Here is a 22,478-nt window from a genome sequence, read left to right as displayed (position 1 = left end):
AAAAAATTGTATACAGTGTAATCCTTTAATTTCCTTCTAGATTTTTAGTCATAATGAAAATTCTTTTGAAAAGTAAAAAAAAAAATAATTTTTAATTTTATATAAATTATTTTATCAGATCTGTTTTGAACAATGGTTCTTCACACAGTGTATATGATTCACTTCTTCTATATTAAATATTAATATTAATAACATAAATGATTAATATCTAATATGAGTATGTTACATGAGATATTTCAGCTTCGTTTAAAAATACAGTAGATGTCCGATTTTTCAGAACTCTGTAAACCTTTTTTTCTAATTGTTCATTACTCTTCAACATATTTATGTCTATTGCAATTAACTTTCCAAAACAATTAACCGATAAAACGTAATTTTCAGGTTTGACTATTACGCACGATTTAAAACCTAAACAAATTAACAAAGCATGCTTGATTAAGCACGTCACATGAACAAATTGGTACAATTCCAAACGATAATAAAATAATGAGAGTTAGCAAATTGAAAAATTTGTAATTTTGGTGGGTGGTTGTGGCCATTTAGAGACTTTTTGATTTCCTTTAGAAGAAGAGATCCGTATGTAAATATACATAAGTGATCAACTTTTAAAACTGTAAAGTATGAAACTTTTCTTTGCCTAATGACAGTTAACAGCTTAAAATATATTACCTTAAAAAATAATTTATATATTCTGGTTAATTTGTTGATGCCCTAGCCTCCTTAAGTTATGTATATTTAGAGAAAAAAATTCAAAATATCTCACATAAAAAATTGTCGTACTGTGTGAAGTGTTTCGAAACTGATTTACATATGAGTAGAAGATTTTGATTGATATTATCTGCCGGAGAGGTGGATGAATGTTTTACTTCGATGACTTTCTTAAAAATCAAAAGAATAGGAGGTCTTATTCATCAATGTCACAATGACTTTTTTGACAGTACACGTGGTATTTAAATTATGTTATATGGGTTATTATGTTAATAGGTTGTATTTGAAAATCCGGTTAGGTTAGGACGACCCAGTGTCAATCAAAATTTTTATCCAATAATAATCTTACCATTCCTGACGTCAAAAATTAAAAGCGAATAAAAAAAATTTAAATCAAACCTATTTAATACTGATCACCATCCTAACTTCAAACAAACTGATAATTAAGAAATGCTGTCAAAATGTAAGTGTTTTTGAATTTGAAAAAAACAAAATGGACGAACACGACGCCATTGCAATCGTGGGGGTTGGTTGCAGATTTCCCGGTGCTGATGGCTTGGAAGAATTTTGGCGAGTCCTAAAAAATGGCGAAGATCATGTCAAGGATATTCCAAAAGAAAGGTTTAACGTTGATGCCTTTTTTGACAGCAATCCGGACGCACCAGGAAAAACATATATAAGGAAAGCAGGCATAGTTTCAGGGTAAGAGAGATAACTCTGTCATCTATTCTTTCTCAAATCCCCCCATTTCCCCATTTTATTTCAACTCATGCTGCTTAATTGCTTTTCAACTTGATATTTTACTTATCAAAATACAATTATATAACTTTTTACACACAGGACCTATGAACACACACAAAAAATAGTCTTTACAACAACTTTTTGAAGAGGATCTATTCAGAAAAGTTTAATTGCCAATGGTGATTCTTGTGTTTATTAAGTCTCCTGAAGTAGATTTTTCGTTGTTTTTCTTTACCAATGAGATGATGCTTCTGGTTATTTTATCACGTTTTCTGAAAAAAGGCCATTTTGTATTCTTTGAAATTGATGGCATCCTTTTTATGTTTCGTTAACCTGATTAGACGATTTGAATTTAAACTTTAGGATTATTCTGAGGGTAAAAACAAAACGACAAATGTCATAGCATCAAATTAAGATGAAAGATGTGGTTAAATTAAGTCAAAGCAAAATACAAGTTAAATTGAGAAAAAAAGATATGAAGTATCAGAAAACTATAACGAATATTTTAGGAATGAATATCACATTTTATGAAAACTTGTAAAAAACCAAGAAAGTTGTTTTGAAATTAAGTTTTTTTAATTTGAATCAAAGTTTAGAAATTAATCAATATGCTTTAATTAATTTCTTTTATCAAAATTTAAGAATTACATTTCCTGAAAAACAGTTCAGTAATTCGATCCTGGGCCGATTGTTGAAATGTACCATATACGGTCATGTATATAAAAATGAAGAAAAATTATGTTTGTTCTTTTCATTTGTATATATTTGAATATCCATATCTATTTTCTGTCTGTCTATCTATCTATAGCCTTTACAAAATCGGAAATGTGTACAAAATACTAAAAATAACTGCAGCTCATCTGTTTCTAACATAGTTCGAATTTCCTCCTATAAATATAAGAAAGTGTATATACGATATGAACATGTTCCTTGATCCGACCTCCTCGGTTCTTTAGATTTTAAATTCTCAGTAAAAGCTCCGGAAATGTAATTATAACAATACACTAGATAATTTATTGGTAAATTTTAAGAGGGTTTATTAGTGTTACAAAAATGTACCTGTTCTTTTTAACATGAAAAATAATAACAACGCCTTCATTAAATTATTAAAATACACGCTGATAGAAAACAAATGGTTAAAATTGAACAATGAAATTTTGGATAATCCTGCATTATAACGAGTTATTGTGTTCTAAAAATAGTTATAGATATATAATTATATAGATATCAAAACTCAAAGAATGCAAACTGAGGGAAACATCACTTTATATATGATAACATAAATATTACATTACAAAGTATGACTTGCATCTGTTTGAGTCTACATCCTTGAGACATTTCATAGGTCTAAGGTTGGGTGTTACAGATTGAAAGAAAATGCTTATTACTACTCCTAAACACGGGAAATAATCTCATCTTTCTTGCAGGTCGATTGTTTTTATCACAGTTTGTATTATTTACAAGATTTAAGAGACTTCTCACAGTTTTTTTTTACCTTTGTATATTTTTTTTAGATGTAAACTGTGTGATACCTTAGGCTTCTACAATTTATGCAAATCACACGATAACACAGGTATAATATTTCTTTACCTGTACCAGTGCTGAAATCAAGTTTAAGAAAGAAATTTAAGTCAGAAACCCGAATAGGATTTTGATAGATGAATATATTGTAAGATTATTTAAATGTAAATTTAAAGTAAATCTAAACATTGACAAGTATATTGGGGTGTTTAAAAAAATAAAGTACAAATATTGCCGTCACTCAATAAATTTCTAAATTTAAGTGTAAATGTAAAATAATCGTTATCTATACGTAAAAGCAGTTGTGAAATTAAATAGCATAATTCAATTATTGATTTAAAAAAGTGAACACTTTCTTAATTTTGAAGAAAAATCCCATTTTTTCAATTAAAGGTAGATATATTTGGAAAACACTCATTGGATATTTTATTCTAGTATTTTGATGACTTCACTATTTAAAAAAAAAACTCATTGTGTTTAATTAAGCGTAAACTATTCCGTGATTAATCCTATACAGTCATTTAAATTACCAGTAAGTAAATTTTAAAGTATTCTATAATTTGTATTCTGTAATATTCTTGTTATTACAAGTGGACACCTTCTAAAACTTAAAAATTAAGAATAAGAATGATCAAATTTAGATTTAGCTTTTAAAGAACCTAAATCTAATTTAAATTTAATTTATGGTGTACAGGGTGTCCCAAAACATATGTTACACTTTTAATCAGCTATAACTTTATCAAACCACAAGCATTCATAAAGTTATTTTGTCAACATCTAGTGTATTAGCATATATTTTATCTGACAAACTTTCATGAAATTCTGTTGAAAATTCAGGTAATTATGATGTCCAAATGACATCATCATATTTTTAATATGGAACCTTTATGTGAACAGCTGATAGAAATTGTCAAACTTTAATATGGGTGTAAATCTGCTACTTTAGTCATTTGAACCATGAGAAAACAACATCTTGTAATGAAAGTGCCCAACAGAATGCTAATTTACAGATTTCAGAGGAAGTTTGAAGTTAAAGGCACCATAATTGACACATGACTTAATTCTGGTATTAGATCTAGAAGACCAAGGAGTGCCCGTACCAAAGAGAACATTAATACCATTAATAGTGTTATTACTCTACAGAAACTTTATTTTAAAAAATCCCTTAGACGGGTACTGCATGAACAAGATAGCACCTTTGGTAAATATAGCGTTCATACAATACTCGAATTCGATTTAAAACTGATTTCTCATAAGATAATTGTAATGCAGCATTTGAAAGAGACAGAAATTAAAAGTTATTTAGAGTTGGCCCATTGGATTTTAATAAGACCCGACTCTTTGAATTTAACAGATCGATGCATCGTCTTCCGATGAAGCCCAACTTCCATTTTAACAATGTTGTTAAAAAGAATCTTAAATTCTAGTGTTTGGTGAAACCCAATTTTAATGTGGAAAAACCTCTAAACTGTCAGAATGTTACATTTAAAACTTGGTAAAAAACTTCAAAAATCGTATTCAAACAATGTTAATTCCAAAGGATGTAATTTGGAAGATGCTGTAAAATGGCCTATGTTTTTCTAAAGAAAAAATATTTATGATAAATAAGGAGACTGTAAAAAATGTATGCTTGACAAAAAATTTATTATAATTTTAGTACATATTTTTAATTTCATTAATATAACTTGAGGCATAAATTTTTAATAACGGTTTAAAAGTGTAACATATGTTTTGGGACACCCTGTACACAGGTAAAATTGCAACGTATGTTCAATAAAATGTTTTCAGTACCATATGTCCAAAAAAAAAGACTTTGCAATTTTACCTGTGTATGATTAATTGAAAAAAAAAATTAATGGTTAATTAAACTTTCAGATGACTAAGTGGTGTAATGTCTTCCTTGGAAGAACAACCATAACAATTAATATAAATGGATAGTCTGTAAGAAAGGAATATTATTTTCGAAAAATGTGTGGAAAACAAACCATATTCAAGCTCAAATTAGGAGCAGGGCAAACATCTATAATAAGATCAGTTGCAATGGAAGAAAAAGCATTACCTGCAAACCAGTTACAACCAACATGAGCTTGTTTGAATCCGGAAATAACCGAAAAATCAGTAGAGAATTCACCTTGAAAATACTGGCCTTACAATTAATAAAGAAAAGCCAGTCAGTATTTGACTATTTGCTACAGTTGCCATCGTACAGATACCATATAACTTCATAAATGATGATTTTAAACGAAACTGTTGAGATTTTTTTTTGTTTCATCAAATTGTTTGTTTTTTTTCAATAATTAATCTTGCTTTAGAAATTGTTCATACGTAAGGTTTACTCTTGTACGTCGAATTGAGATATAAACAGAGTGATGAATAAGAAGAGTACTGCTACATAAATAAGGGAAGATGGCGATTGAAAATTTGAAATCATCATGTTTACATTAAGCTTTGATGTTAGATTACCATTAACGTTTTTTTTTCAAATAAAATGTCCAAATATGAATGAAATATATGGAGCTAACGAACAATATTCAAGATCAAAAGTCCATCAAACAATACAAAATAGGAGCAGAGCAAACACGGACGTCCAAGACATCACACATTGGATCAGGTGCCATGGAGGAGTGATCATCCTCTGCCGACCGGTCACATCTGCGTGTGCTCCTTGTTGATGTATCAGACCCTGTGATATTTTTTACGAGAGCTGTTCAGTAAATAATGTCCTGAGCTCTATGATATACATGTACAACATAAAAATCATAATTATGACATATGCTTAATTTTCTCTCATGACTGAATCTTAAATTTGAATACAGTTTATATGACCACTTTTCATCACATACCAGGTAGTTTCATTGTGAGAAGCTGAAAAAACAAGGACTATTCGATTCACTGCATTAAAAATTAATGGTAAAGAATCAGTAAACCTGAATGAAATTAAACGCTGCTGTAAAAGTCGTCAAGAATCTCAAAGATATATTCACTGAAATGTGTGAAATTTAAGCAATCAGTGTTTGTTTTATACACACCTGAACAGGTGGATTTCAATCAACAAAAATGGTATAATGGGCATCAAAATTGGGTACAATCCTTGGCAACGAGGACTTACAACAACCACTTTACGGTTTGCCAAAATTAAAGAAATTATTACTGATGATATTTGATTGACTTTAAGACACATAGCAAAATTAATAGGCATCATTTTGGAAATAGTTTGCACTGTTTTAAAGAAACATTTGACAGTAAAAAGCTTAGCTCTCAATGGTCACCATATGTTTTGAAAAAATGAGTGAAAACGACAACGTGTAAGAACATGTAAATAATTATTTTTAAAAATCAAAAATTGTATTTATCAGCGTTTGTCTGAAATTCAAACAGATAATGAAACTTGAATACATTTCTCTAAACCCTCAAAACAAATTTACAATAAGATACACTTGAAAAAAAAACCAGTCATTGTCTGAGAGAAGCAAAGAATTGCGAAAGCATAAAACTAGTTTTATATGCCATTGTCTTAAATATCAGTCTTTTTGTTGTTCAAATTCATAGTCAGGGAGGCAGTTAAATTTCTGGAGAAGTCTAGAAAGCAAATTTCTGCAAAACAATTGAAAGGTTTAAGAGAGGATGTAGCCAGAATCAGGAATACACTACATTAAATTTCTTCATGACAGCGTCCAAACCCAGACGCCATGAAGAGTAAAGGAGTTTAGGGGATAAACAAATAGTTCATGTTTTGTCACACCAACAATATTCGCCAGATCATTCACCATTTGACTTGTTTCATTTTCCAAACTTGAAAAAACACCTTTCAGAAAGATGATACAAGTCCAGGAAATGATAGGATTTGCCATATTTCAGTATACGAAGGGTCATACTCAAAAATGTGTTCTAAAAAACAAACAGAAATTGGATAAAAATGTTACGGACATGTGTTTTAATTAAAAGAGAATATTTAAGTGAAATCATAAAGACTAAATTAATGAAAAAGCTTTTTTGTTTCTTTCCGAGCACCGAGGACATTATTTATTGAAAAGCCCTTGTATTTCAAAGTCATCGGCTGTATGAATTTAAAAAATGTACAATTTGATTGATATTTGGAATTTTTTAAAAAAAAAAAAGGTACGTGAATTAGAAGAATTTATGATGTCCAAAAAAAATGAATCTTTAGTGCTAAAATAAGTCAAAATATGCAAAGTGAACCTAATAGTAGGATGTACCAAGCACGTTATCCTTTTATATCAAGGTGAAGCTGTATAGTGAAGATCAATAACTCAAAATTGTTGGTATTCAAAAAGGTGTTATCACAGAAAATATAAGTATGAAAAAAGAAAGTTCTAACACCAACAGTTAAAAAGTAAATTCTTTTCTGAAAAAGCTTCCAAACTTACTACTCCAAATCTACTCCAAGGTGAAGTTAGTTAGGTCAGATATACTGGTATCAAACGAACTCTCAAGAAATATTTAATTAAATGAAATATGAAAATCTTACCTCCAACCGTTCAAAAGCTCATGAAGACCAAGATTTGAAGTGTTCTTCAAACTAAGATCAACGTACAAGGTCAACAGGTAAAAAAGGGCTTCTGCTAATGACGGGGCGCATTTGATACAACTGCTACTCATAAAATAATCGAGATATTTGATTTCTAAGTAATTCAAAATAAAAAATACATTTTCATCAATATTGACTGAATCTTTAACAGTTTATTGAGAGAAATTCTTTGTTTAGGACAATTTTTAGATCCTCTCTTTAGTTTCCTTAAATTTTATATCTTTAAACATAGTACTGATAGAATTTATCATTACATACCTTATGGTTATACATGTTTATTTATTATATAAACTTTATTATTTCAATTTTGTTTTAATTTCAAGATTTTTTTCCAACTTTCTATTTCCATTTATTTTTTTCATCCCATGTCTTCAGCATCAACGAATGGGATAACAGATTTTTTGGTGTTGGGGAGAATGAAGCGAAGCAAATGGATCACCAACAACAGATTGTTTTGGAGTGTGTCTACCGAGCCATGGAAGATGGCGGCTTTACAAAGACAGATTTTAACCAATCAGACACGGGGGTGTATCTAGGTAAGTCGTTCTTTATCATATTCACATACAGGAATATATTTAGGTAAGTCGTTCTTTATAATATTCACATACAAGAACATATTTAAGTAAGTCGTTCTTTATAATGTTTATTCTGTTTACAGATGTATGCAACTGCACACCAAGAAAAGTCATTCCAATTTAGATTTTAAAAATGTAATGTTGTTTAAAGAAACCACTAGGGTTCTTTTTTACAATAAGATTTTGAACTTCCTCTTCTAGATAAGAGGGTGATCAAAAGGTTCGCAAACTATCTCAGTTTCTATATTTACAAAACCACAATTCAGATCAGAATAAAATTTGGCACACATAGAGTCATATCCACGTTCTATAAATAGCAAATGTAATTGAACGTTTTGACCGGTGTTTGTGACGTCACAATGTGAAAATGACGTTATAAGGTAGATCACTTGTGACAAAAATGGTTGACTCGGTCGTATTCAAGAAACGAATGGCTGTAAAGTTTAACATATCTTGGAAATTCCTTTGCAGAAATTTATAATAATTTTTACACTGTTTATGAAGACAAAAGACTTGCCTGAAGTTTTGTCATCAATTGGATTGATTGTTTAATTGAAGGAAGGGAGATGTTAAAAAATGATATTTGTTCTGTTGCCCAGTAGAAGCAAACTAGGAAAGAGACGTGTCTTTTGTTAAGCAATTGGATATGAAAGATCGTTGAGGGGCAATATCCCTCTGCTCCAAAATTCATGATTTTTTTTAAAATTCCAAACATTGATTTTCATCAACAACTATAGCATTAAATTCAAATGGAAAATAGTTTGAAGTATGAAGCGTTGCTTACTTTTTCTGAAATGAATAATATGTCATATCATGATGTGAAGAAAATTTGATATTGTTAATAGAAAGGTAGATTATTTTTTATCTCACAATAAAATCAGATATATGAGGTATTTATAGAAATAATATTTACTCTCATACCTATCTAATACTCATTAGAAAACATACTGAAGCATTGCTTTTTAAATCAGAATATCAAATTGTTTTCTGTGCTTGTAAAATAATACGCATCAATAAACAAGAGTTATCTTTCGATCCATTATCGCCCTTGAAAATAGTTTTATTGAAACAAAATATTAATTAAATGTTTAAAAACAATCTGCATCTGAAATTTCTATAACAATTAAATGATTTCTACGTTAAGAGATAGAAATATCTTAATTTACACCGTTTAAAGGAACTGAGTGTAAATGTTTTAGGTAAACTATTATAAATAATTAATAAAAATATTGGCAATAGAAACTAGAAATGCACATCTGAACGTTAAAATAGTTTGAATTGACTTTGACTTGACATGAAATTGTTCCATGTGAATAAAATCCATGATCTCTGACATGAATATTCTATGAATTTCATGGGAATTGATGAGAATTTGTCTTCAGAAAGTTATCTCTCTTATCAGAGGGATATTGTCCCTTAAATCCCTAAAATGTCGTTCATCTTAGACTTTAAACATATCAGATATGATAAATTGAAGGCACCACTTCGATATCCACATGAAATAAACGACGCCGCTCAAAAGACAGAGGACTTGGGTTTTGATGGTCACCATGCTCATTCTGCAAAAGGATATCATTATCCACCCATATGATTACGCATTTCTGACAAATGGACTAGTTTTGTTGTAAAAAAAAATAACTTACATGGTAAGAAGTCGGAAAAAATTTTAAACCTCTTTGACAGAACGTCAAGGAACATGTCACGTGACCGCCCTTATCACCTGATCCGCGCATGGGCATGGTTTCTGGTTTAAATGCAAATTTGAGTCATGATTTTATCAGATTACTCATTCCATTTATTTGAATGAAGGCCCGTTAAATTGAAGATTTTCTAGACATGAAATGAGAAAATTTTTGTATATCAACAAGTAAGCCTACAGTTCAACATATAACTTCTAAGGAGGACGTGATTTAAATAAATCACGATTTAACTAACTTTCAGTATCTTTGGGAAATCTTTATCCGCTAGCTTCATGCATTTCTCTGATCGACTTTGAATTTTACTAGCTGCCATGAAAAAGAAACATATTTTATGATTATTTAATAACTCGTGACGTCATCAATTGAAAAGAATAAATTTCTGCTCTAATTTAGAGATGAATTATAAATGTTCTGATTGACATATTAGTCCCAATTTAGTTTTTTTCCCTTTCATCACTTTTAAGAAGAAGCACCTTATGCCGCAAAATTGTTTAAAATAATTCTGAAAAATATCGATTTATAAAACAATATGTATTAATACAAAAATATAAATAATGACATAAGGTTTCTTTCTGGCATAAAGATCAAAATGTAGGTCATTTGAAAAACATTTTCATTGACATTTTGTCAGCGTTATCTGTATCATGCATTGAAACTTTGCTGCAAATTTGCAGCAAGAGCGTTGCTAGTTGCAGTCAAATGAAAACATGATATTTTTTTCCTGCATATTGTTTGACGCGAACTTCCAGAATGCTTGCTAAAGGTCTGCAAAAAATGTTTAGCGTTTTGCTAAGTCATAACAATTTAACCTTTTTGAAAACATGGAAAATGATCATAAAACTTTTACCTTATACATGCAATTTTGTAATAAAGTCGAAGATGACTTAATCTTTCATTTTTCTGTTTATTCTTGTAGGCGCAATGAATGGCGAATATGAAGCTGTTGCGGGACACGATCTGAAGCAGATGACCAATTACTCAGTGACAGGACTTCAGCGAAGCATCATTTCCGCCAGAGTGGCCTACTTTTTGAACCTTCACGGTCCAGCGATTACTCTGGATACAGCTTGTTCTTCTTCCCTTGTTGCAATTAACACCGCTGAACAAGCCATCAAATCTGGTAAAATATTCCTTTCAGACTTTATTTATTTGTTAGCTAGGTGCACTTTTACCTTGAATAAAGAACCCAGCCTTTTAACGTATTTGAAAAAAAGAAATTTTTATTGGACATGAATATAATCTTTACAAATACACGTGTACCTTCATTTTTAATATATAGCTTTGACAAAAGAAAATAAAATTTTGATAGACCTACACTGTAATTTATTAAACATAGCTGAACACATGATATATTTTGTGAAAATAAGCTTTCCATTAATGTTTTATCAAATAAGCTAGATTTCATAGTTGTTTAATAAAGCATTAAAAAACATAAATGAAATATGTCTTTACTAGACATATTTTGTTTTAAAAAGTTTAAAATTGTCAAGTAAGGCTGTTGTTAAACAAGCTTAATTCATTAATCTAAATGCTATTGTAATTCAAGGAGAGGTAGATATGGCTATATGCGGAGGAGTTAATGTCTTATTAAGCCCAACCATGCCGATTGCATTGGCAAAAGCTAGAATGGCCTCAAAGACTGGAAAATGTCACACTTTCTCCAAGAATGCTGATGGCTATACCAGAGGAGAAGGGTGTGGAATCGTCATTCTAAAACGACTTGGTGATGTACGTACCTCCCCAAAACAGGGTTTATTTTGGTGTGTATGGGATGATCAAAGATAACTCAGTGTGTGTTATGCAAGAAATCTAAGGGACTACAAGATAGTTAAAATAAACATATTTCAATAAAAAAAAGTTTCCCTATATTTCCAATAAATATCATGTTTTTATTGACTGATTTCGATTGCATCGTGCGTTTGTCGGACCCTTGAACAAAATGTTCACCGTAGGCAAAAGGCAAACAGTTTGTTTCGAGGAGTCTGCAAAGTGCATTTTGCCCCAGAACACAGTAAATGAATGATTTGTTTTACCTTTTAGTTTTTACCTTACTATTCTGACTTTCATTTACCCGCATAGGGTGTAAATATAGCTCATTTTCACGAAGTTCTGCCGAACTCGAACAGATGCAAATTAGGTAATAGATTATCATGGTCACAACGTAAGCGGTATATTGTCTCATCGACGAGACCATTATCTCACCGTGTGGCCTAGAATCGGACTTATTATTGCAGCCCGGAGGACCGGGCTGCTCTATACATATAAGTTTAAGTGTTGGTGTATGGGGATTGGGATGATGGGAGAAGTTATTCAGAATTTAAGGTTTTCTAAACATTGAAAAGATTGTTAATCAGAATGTTTTTCATTTATAAATTACGAGAAACATAATATATTTACTTCGGTAACGTGAATCTGTAAAAATGTATATGTTTCTCATATTTAATATATAAAGTTGCTTATCATTTGCTATCTAAAAAATGACAGATCCCTTTTTAGGACATCGACTTTTACTTCTCGCATAAAAACGTACTCTGCACAGTTCGTGTTTTATATTCTAAAATTGAAAATTGATACATTTATGAATATAGGTTATACATGAGTCTAACTTCAATTTATATTTTATGCAGCCAACATTTATAATACATGAAGAATTAATCAAGTTTAATAGGGTATCTTTTTGTTTGATTTTTATCCGACTATAAGTTTTCAAAATATTCGCGACTATCGTCTCCATCAATCAGACGCATGCCTTTTCACACATATCGAAGCGGTTTGATGATCAAGACTCATTTCCATTGTTTACTTTATATATTTCCCGGGCGACAATTGATGGTTACATCAATGTTTTCTTGTTAGTATTTATTTACATTATGGCCCTCCGTTAAACATTGAGAAATATTGGACGTTTTTCAGTATAAATTTAATCACTTGAAAACAATTCATAGAGATATGAAAATATTTACTTACAGTAGGCTTGTTCTTGCTTTGAACCCTAAATGATTGTAGTAACCTCATTATTTTTAACACTGTAGGCTCTCCGTGACAACAACAAAATTTGGGGGATCGTCGCCAGTTCCTGCAACCAAGATGGACAGGAGAATTCCCCAATTACGGCACCTGCGGGCGTTCAACAGGTCAAACTATTGGAGAGAATTTTCAAGAAAACAGCAGTGCATCCCGGCAGCATTCAATACATAGAAGCGCACGGTATTTCACAAAGATTATCATATTGCTATTGTTCTTCATATATCATGGCTTTAGACAAATTTTATAAATGAAATAGTTTAAGGACCATGCTCAGTGCTCACAGAAATCTTCTCTATGGTTTTGTGGGTAACATGGGCATAAAACAGATATTTCTATTTAGAATTCACTATTTGTGAGCCTTCTGTTCTTCAGATTTTCGCGAATTTAAAGAATGCCTTATGTTTTTTACTTTGATTTATTAATTCCATTAAAACAATAAAATCAATTCGATACGTAACATTTCGTCAGCATTTTATTTTGCATTAATATTGTCAAAACCGCGATAATATCTGTTTCAGAAATTAGATGATCCATATAAAACGGACTTCATAATATAAAAAAAAACATTTAGTGAATAAATTTTGAGTAAGAGTTGTTGCACTTTGTTCAAATTTCTAAAGATTAAAAAAAATGTGTTCGATTTACTTTTAAAACCATACTACAACTGATTTTATTTTGTGTTATTTTCTTCATCAAAGACTTTATTTGAGAAAATAAAACCGGATGTATCTAAGGGTGTTTGACTCGTCCACCATTTTTTTGTTTATTTGAGTTAAAGGCTGACTTACGTTTTCATACTAATTGTTAGCTCATTATTTATACACTGAATCGACGAAGGATTTTTCCGTTATTTCCCGATCATGATAAAGAGCATACGGTGGTTTTGAGCGGGTGGCAGAGGATGCTCACTCCTCCATGGCATCTGATCCCAGCTCTGATGTTTTGGAGGTCCGTGTTTGCTTTGCTCCTATTTTGTATTGTTTTAAGGATTTTTGATCTTGAATATTGTTCGTTATCTCCATATGTTTTATTACATGTTGTTTTACTTCCCTCTCGAGAATACTAGTATTTCAAAGAATTCCAACTTTTATCAAATATTTTTCCTCGCTGTAGTAAATTTTATGATATTTAAAGTCAGAAAGGCGGGTTACAACAAAAAAAATACAAATTTTACAACATTTTAATCTGCTTTTCTAATAGCTTTAAACACAAATGTTTTTTTTTACCACACAGCTCTTTCCCAAATTCATTAGCTGTAACTGTGTTTTACTGTATATCTGTGAAAAATTCCTTAAATCAGGCCTGATGTTTGATTGCAGGAACTGGTACTCCTGTTGGGGATCCCATAGAAGTCAATGCTTTGGGGGAATTCTTTGGTTCCTATTCTAATGGCCATAATGTCAGAATAGGATCTGTGAAAACAAATATAGGGCATCTTGAATCGGCGGCTGGTATTGCGGGACTCATCAAGGTTCTGTTAATGATGAAACATGGTCAGTATGTGCCATCATTAAATGCAGAAGAATTGAACGAAAATATTCCATTTGAAAAGTACAGATTTGTAGTTGGCCGAGATAATGTAGAATGGAAAAAAGATATCCAGGGCTGTAGATTGGCTTGTATCAATTGCTTTGGTTTCGGAGGCACAAATTCACATGCAATAGTATATCAAAAAGAAAATCTTAGTTTACTTTCTAAAACAAACAAAGACTGTACGAAAGAAGTCTTATTTCCCAATCACAGAGTGGTTGTGGTTTCTGCAGTTACAAGACAATCATTGAAAGAAATAGCCCAAGATCTCAGGCAAAATTTGAATGAGAAGTTGGAGGATATATCATCTACATCTGTGTTTAGGAGGGAGCATTTCAAATACCGTGAACTGATAGTTACGAATTCAAAAAGCAATCTAAATGATCAATTGAAAAGTGTTGCAATAAAAGATGACCACACTGTTTCTGGAACGTTTTCCAAGTCACCAAGCATAGTATTTGTCTTCTGTGGCGTAGGGACAACATGGACCGGTATGTGTTCAGAAATTATGGCAAAAAGTCCTGTGTTCAGAAAATGTGTCATTGAAATCGACACATATTTGGAAAAACTAAATGCAAACATGTCAATGTACAAAACAATTTTAAACCGAAATGAAATTTATGACAATCCAATGAAAACTCACATAGCAATTTTTACCATACAAGTTGCTCTCGCTGCATCTTGGAGACACATAGGTATAAATCCTTCTGCAGTTGTCGGGCAGTCCGTTGGTGAAGTGGCTGCAGCTTACGAGTGTGGTTCACTTTCACTTGAAGATGCTGTTACCGTTATTTATCACAGGTCACTTGCATTAACGGCTTGCCAAAGTGGCGCGATGATGGTCATTCGAAACTGTGCAACGGAAGAGGTAAACGAAGCATGTAAAGAAATTTCCAAAGGTAGCAGAAACAAAGTCAATATTGCCGTCTACAACAGCAGCGAATCGAGCACTGTATCTGGAGATAAAGAAGCGCTTGAAGAATTAAAGACACGTTTGCCAAGTGATGCTAAGTTTATTCCACTTAATGCGCCATGTGCATACCATAGCCATCATACAAAACAGGCCAGCGAACGCCTCTTTGAAAAACTGCAAAGTCTTCGTCCGAACACACCGCGAGTTCAGATCTTTTCAACAGTCGCAGGAAAGGGAATCCAGAATGACTTTGCTACAGCAAAGTATTGGGCATCCAATGTTTTACAACCCGTGCTCTTTATGCAAGCCATGAAGTCAGTCAAGGATGAACTGAACGAGGTTATCTTTTTAGAGATAGGACCAAGGCCTGTATTCCAAGCACACGTTTCAAATGTGTTTCCTGACGATGACGTGACCGTCCTTCCTTCCGTTCAGAAAAATAATGATATCAAAACATTTTTGAATTCGCTCAATGCATTGTTTGGAAATGGTGTTACACCACTATGGGAGAATATAACTGAAATGGATGGATGTCTCTCTGAGTTTCCGCGGTATATATTCAGCAAGCTTGAGTTCAGACTAAATTCGGAAATGATCAATCGACTGACACAGGAAAACAGTTTAGAGGGGCACTCCGGTCGAATGATTCGGTATATACCAGGATCCGACGGAGAATTTAATATTTACATTTCAAGATCGAACACGCCATTTGTTTATGAACATGTGGTAGAAAACAGAATTATTATACCAGGGGCACTATATGGCGAGACAGCACTCGAAATTGGAAGAATTTTGCTGTCAGGGAACGTAGAGGATCTTGAAGTTTCATGGAAAATAAAGAAGCCTTTTGAAATTGCCATGAACGAGCAAAAGTCTCTTCACATCGATACTGATTTAGTATCTCTCCAGAGAGTTGACTTTAAGGTCCGGGAATCAGAAAGTTCCCTAATATTAGCTGAGGGCAAGGTGATGCTAGTGAATCAAGTAGATTCCATCACCCTTGATGTGGCTGGTGTGGGAACAAAACTCGCAAAGAAATCCAGTAACGATATCTACAAATTTCTTAATACTCTGGGTTTCAAACATGGTCCGTCATTTCGAATAATTTCTGAGTTTCAGACATCACAAAGAGAATGCCTTGCCGAAATTGTTTTGACAAAAAATGTCCAAATGGATATGCCAAGAGCCTGTTTTCATCCTGTCCTCATTGATGGCATGTTTCAGTCCTGTATAAATCCAAATTGGCAATCAGGTTTTTATCACAGATCGCGTATGCTTCCCACTGAAGTCAAGAAATTTAGAGTAAAACTAGCACCAACATCGAAGATGTCTTGTTATTCAAAATTAGTATTGAATGATAATTTCAAACTAGTTTGTAATGCAGTACTAGTGCGAGAGAATGGACTCATTGTAGCAGAGATGGAAGGGTTTGAACTGAAGATAATTTCTGACGAAGTTGATATTCATAGGCTCTTCTTTGAAGAAAAATGGCAGGAAATCACTCTTCCTACAAATAACTCTGCAAACAGCAATCCAAATCCAAGTTTGGTGTTTTCGTGGAACAGGAAAGCAATAGCTGAAGCCAGAGACACTCTTTGTAGAATTTGCTCAAGTTTAGATATTGTCAGTCTTTCGTGCGAGGCAGAAGAGGAAAATTTCCTGTCATCATTGAAAGAAAAAAGAAATGTTGATTTATACTTTATTCCTGGTTTTTCAAAAGCTGAAAATGATGCGAACGGGAATCATGTATTAGAAGCTGTGAAAAAGTCATCCCACATTCTATTTAAAGTACTTCAAGAAATAGATATGAAAAGGATGAGTTTGTGTGTTATTACAGAATGGACACAGGGTGGTGAAGAAAGGGAAATCTGTGGAATTTTTGGATCAGAACTCTGGGGTATCAGTCGGTCATTTCAAAAGGAACGTCCTGATTTTAAACTCATAATGATAGATCTCCATGGAAACATGACCGACCTCCAAAATTCATTTCTTTCAGTAATCAGAGCTTTAAAAAATGACAAGGAAAATGCATTGCCTCGGGAATACATCATATCGTCAACAGGAGTGATGTCAAAATATTTACAAAATATACCATCAAATTATTTTGATAATGTTGTCAGAACAATTGAATCCTCAACGGAAAACGCCTTTTCTGTGCGGAAAAGGTCAGAGATAGACAATAACGCTTTATTCCTAGTACCAAGCTTAGAATCTTCAAATAGTGATAAGGAAAGTTGCAGTGTTTCGATCCATGAAGCACTGTTGTGTTTTAAAAACAACCTATTTCTGCATCAAAAAACAATCCCGATTACAAAGTATTGGGGTAAAAGTTTGGACATCGGTAATGCTATTGTTGCATGTGAGTTTGTAGGACATTTAACAAAAAGTGGGATGCAGGTTGTGGGATGTTGTCTTGTCAATGTAGCCAGTACTATTTCGGTAAACAGGTTGTGTACATGTGAACTATCAGAGTTGCCGTTTTATAGGACAGGAATGTTTTTAAACACTGTCGTTGCAATGTGTTTGGCTGGCAAAATCGAAAAAAAGAACCATGTCTTCGTACTATATGACGAGGAATACAAGGATCTCAAAGACATTTTGAAGGCATTGCTACAAAAGAAACATTGTGCTGTATTAACAGAGGTGTTTGACGTTTCAAAGGACAGTCAAGATCCAACAGCAACAAACTTAATCGTGCTCTCAAAACAGGTGGTCTGTTCTTTTGACGTTATTGTGAAGTGGTTTCCTAGGCTTCAGCAACTACTCAGTATAAAGGGTTTCTTGCCATTGTCTACAACAGCGAACGATCCAATAAATTACCCAAACAGAAAAACATGCGTGATCGATGTTTATGAATTATTTGAGCCACCAAACATGCGAAAACACTTTCAACAGGCAAAACATATCTTACTCGACAATAGAGATATTGTTTCGCGAATGTCCCCACAAAATGATGAATGTATTTTAAACGTATCGTCCATGAAAGGATCTACGAAAATAACAGTTCCAAATGAAATGTTAGTAAGGAAAGACTCTGCATACATTGTTATAGGTGGACTTTCAGGCTTAGGATGGGAAGTAACGAAATTTTTGGCCGCTCGTGGTGCAAAGGTGGTCGTAAGTTTATCTAGACGCACCCCATCTGATGTGGAAAATCGGCGCATAGAAAACACCAAAAATATCCGAAATACAGTCATCCTGCATGAGAAAGTTGACATTACTCAGAGAAAAGACTTAGAGCATGTTTTCTCCAAACTTGTACATCAGCTAGAAGGTACCAAAATTCGTGGAGTTTTTCATGGCGCAGGCGTTCTTTCGGACCAACCCATTAGCAAGATGACCAGTGATACATTTGATGTTCCTTTGATACCAAAGATTTTAGGTACCTGGAATTTGCATCTGGTGACGAAAGATATGGACCTAGATTATTTTGTCATGCATTCTAGTATTGTGTCTCTTTTGGGCAATAAAAGTCAGACTAACTATGCTGCAGGAAATGCTTTTATGGATGCCTTTGCCTATTACAGACGTTCAACTGGAAGGGCCGCACAGGTAATAAACTGGGGACTGCTTGCAGTAGGAATGGGAGCAGATCAAAATATTCAGTCAGTTAATGCAATGAACGGTCTTTATGCTTTGCCAAAACATAAAATAATATTTGCATTGAATCACGCATTGGTCTCCGTCAGAGTACAATTTGCATTTGCCGACATCAGTATGTCTTTACTATCCGGAGGTATGGAAAAAGAGGGAAAAGAAAAAAAACAAAATACCAAACATGCAACAATTCAAGATCTGAATCCTGGTAATCAAGATTCGTCCCAAACTAAGGAAGAGTTGCTTCAGTCCTGGATTGATTTTGTCAAGTTGTCTGCATCTTCAGTGTTAACAGTTGACCAAACAGAAATAAAGGATTCGTCCATTCTGCTCGATTTTGGTTTGGACTCACAGAAAGCAATAGAGCTTATCAATTACTTATTTGAATCTAGTCATATTCGGCTACCGGTAGTTTATTTAATGTCAGGAAAAAATACCGTGGTTGAAATAGCTGAATATTTCCTTTCCAGACTGTCCAAGGAAGAGGGAATACAAGATGATGATTACATTTACGAAAGTCTGTCATATCTGGAGCAACATTATCTAGAATTACAAGAAAACGATCCAGAAAATCCGCATTTATTGATAACATTAGACTTCACCGTGCGTTGGGAATTGAACAGCGTAGAAACTTGGAAAGTCTCACTTCTTAATCTGATTGCATTCAATCCCGAATGTAGAACAATACTCCAAGAGACCGAACCTGGTATGAAGCGCGGTAACAAACGAAAAGTTATCATAGATATTGAAGATGTTTGCTTCCACTTCATCACAGTTTCTTCAAAGTTCGAATTAGAAAAGGTGTCGAAAGACATATCGAAGTTTGATCCATATGAAGATATTCCAATTAAGGCTATATTTTGGAAGTCTCAGGAATTCGGTAATCTCAGAATTTTGCTGAATCACAGTAATTTCGACAATGGGTGCGTTATGGCTATCGCAAAAGATCTTGAATATATTACCACACAATACCTATTACATCAACGGTTTTCAGATGTGATTGTGCGTCAGCCAATAGACTCAGCTTTGTTGATGGAAAAGCATCTGAATGAACAAATCGACGAACTTAAGACGTATTGGGACCAAGAGCTTTCAAAATGCAGGGAACCTCAAAGTTTTCGACTGGTTGAAAGAGTAGAAGATGAGAGAGGATCAAATACAAGTGAACTGATCAGGAAGAACTTTGATGTCAGCAGATTACAAAAACTGGAAGAGGTAGCATCGAAGCATCAAATTACTCTATTTTCTCTATTTTGTACTGCTTTTCAACTATCGCTTCGAAAGCAATTGAATTGTCAACGACCATGTGTCGTTACTGCAGTTGATACAAGATTACATTTTCCGGAATTTCGTGAGCGGCCAACTTTGTGCGTTAATTACATTCCCATTATTTCACCAGATATGTCAGATCCAAGGTCTACGTTGCGTGACATTCTAAATGAAAATAAAACTATTATTGCCGAAGGAGTGTCCAAAAGTCTTTTTCCTTTAAAACTTTTGAAGGAATTGCCCAATTTCAAAGAAGAAATACATACAGTCCATTCAATAATAATGGAAGACTTGACAATTTGGAAAGCGTTTAACACATCGCATATTAAGTTGTCGAACTTCAGTGTGGAACAAGATTCATCGTACGAAACAAACCTTAGTGTGATTATTCTGCCAGATAAGTCTCTGGAGCTGAGATTGAGGTACTCCGTGGAGAAAGTGGGGAGATATTATGCAGAAAACCTCCTGGAAAATATTGAGATGATACTGGGATATATGGAATCCGATTTTAATTTTTGCATCCACACTTGGCGTTCCTTTTGCAAAATTGAGCAGGAAATCGAAAGTTCAACATACGGTAAGTTTTTAAAAAAAAAAATGAAAAATTTAAAGTGATATTTCAATGTTTTTCACTTACATTTGATTAAAATATCTTCTTAATACTGATAATCATTATAAACTTTTATTTCAGAAAATTTCTTCCTGTACGACAGAAAGGGGAAAGCAAAGAAAAAGAAAGTAGAAATTAGACAACATCCTACTTTCACGTTGGAGTGGGGTAAACGCCGAATGAGAAAAGTCTCTATTCCAGAGATCAAATTTATCAGGACCTATAACGCTGAAGGTACTATGATTTTCTGTTTTGTTTGATTAATACACGCCCAGTAGAAGCAAATTCAAGGGAGCGGGACACTGTAGCAACCGCTAATGAAGAAATGCCGAGCTTTGCAATGTCATAAATTATTGCATTAATAGTTGACATTCGAACTCTGCCGCTTAATGATATGATTCTTTCATTTAGCGGCGATTTAGCAATATTAGTTGAGAATGGCAACTATTGATGTAATAATTTATAGCATTCAGCGTTGCAACGCTTATTGATATCTCGATCTCATTAAACGACGTTTTATCATTAGCAGTTGCTACAGGGCACCCGAATACATAAGTGGGGGGAGGGGGGCTACACTGTACCAAGTATTCCTTGACACGCAAATAAAAAGAGGTCATTGATATTCGACTTTATATTCGAAAGACACAAGCTACATCTGTAAATTTCTATAGTTAACGCCCCCACCTACCCCTCCCTCCTTTGTGGTTTTCGCCGGCCATGTTATATGCTTTAATAAATTTCTTAATGAATTTTTGCAATACTTGAATTCAAAGCATAGACTTCGAGATACAATTTGTAATTTTCAATTCATTGTTCATTTTGTAGATTTCTACGGGATATTCCTGAAGACGTTGGATTCTGGCCTCCGCTTGGCGGTGAAAGATCGAAGAACTCGTGACGCCTGGGTGGCTGTTCTCAAAAGGAAAATGTCCGAATATGGTGAAGAACAAGCCGCGGACACTAGACTCTGAAAAAAAGTCATATCTTAATATCGAAAATTTCTTCCAATGACAATCAGAGAAAAAAACACGTATTGTTCCAATGACAATCATAGAAAAAAAAAATCTCGTTTTGTGTTCCATTAAATCTAAATTTATGTAATTTACATGTTATCAAAAGTGAAGTTTCTGAAAATCCATGTTTTAACTTGCTTGGAATATATTGAAATGTGGCTTATGGTCAGAAACTAATGTCAAAGTACATGTAATATATGACCCATTATTGACATATTGTAAGGGAAACCCTGTCATTGTTGTAAACTTCCTTCCTTTGTTTGTTTGTTTGCTTGTTTGTTTGTTTGTTTGTTTTGTTTGCTTGTTTGTTTGTTTGTTTTGTTTGCTTGTTTGTTTGTTTGTTTGTTTGTTTTTTTTGTTTTTTGTTTTTTTTGCAGATATATATAAGATTATTTAAATTTAAACTTTCACTTAGACATACATTTACATAATTAACCCGTTTTTAGAAGTAAAGGTTACAAGGGAAAAAATGAAAACTTACCCGAAAGACAAGCAAAATAACACTAACTACTTTTTAAAAAAAATTTTATCATGCTTTAACTATTTAGACTATAAAGAATTTTAGCATTGATCGTAGCCAATTTAATAAATAAATATAATTGTAATATTCACAATATTGATAGCTTTCAAAATTAACTTTCAGACATATTTTTTAAAAAAGTAAAATTAATATTCATAAGCAAGATATTCCAATTCAATATTTTTTCCATAAAATTTGACCACTA

General features: G+C 33.0%; 2 protein-coding genes across 2 annotated transcripts; both read left to right on the top strand.

Annotated features, from left to right (window-relative positions):
• Positions 1-1,161: 1,161 nt before the first annotated feature.
• On the top strand, positions 1,162-15,668 carry LOC134247144 (putative inactive phenolphthiocerol synthesis polyketide synthase type I Pks15). The gene is made up of 7 exons (XM_062729474.1): positions 1,162-1,410; positions 7,895-8,055; positions 10,711-10,914; positions 11,341-11,522; positions 12,827-13,001; positions 14,141-15,527; positions 15,617-15,668. The coding sequence occupies exons 1-7, from the start codon at positions 1,202-1,204 to the stop codon at positions 15,666-15,668; spliced, it is 2,370 nt and encodes a 789-aa protein (XP_062585458.1). The 5' UTR covers positions 1,162-1,201.
• Positions 15,645-22,041, top strand: LOC134247147 (uncharacterized). The gene is made up of 3 exons (XM_062729478.1): positions 15,645-20,707; positions 20,822-20,974; positions 21,566-22,041. The coding sequence occupies exons 1-3, from the start codon at positions 15,787-15,789 to the stop codon at positions 21,709-21,711; spliced, it is 5,220 nt and encodes a 1,739-aa protein (XP_062585462.1). The 5' UTR covers positions 15,645-15,786; the 3' UTR covers positions 21,712-22,041.
• Positions 22,042-22,478: the final 437 nt, after the last annotated feature.

This window comes from Saccostrea cucullata, unplaced genomic scaffold, assembly GCF_032062105.1.
Source record: "Saccostrea cucullata isolate Sc308-1 unplaced genomic scaffold, CSIRO_AGI_Scuc_v1 ctg103, whole genome shotgun sequence".
NCBI lineage: Eukaryota > Metazoa > Mollusca > Bivalvia > Ostreida > Ostreidae > Saccostrea > Saccostrea cuccullata.
The sequence above is the reverse complement of the archived record's forward strand: the minus strand, read 5'-3'. Positions and strand labels throughout refer to the sequence as shown.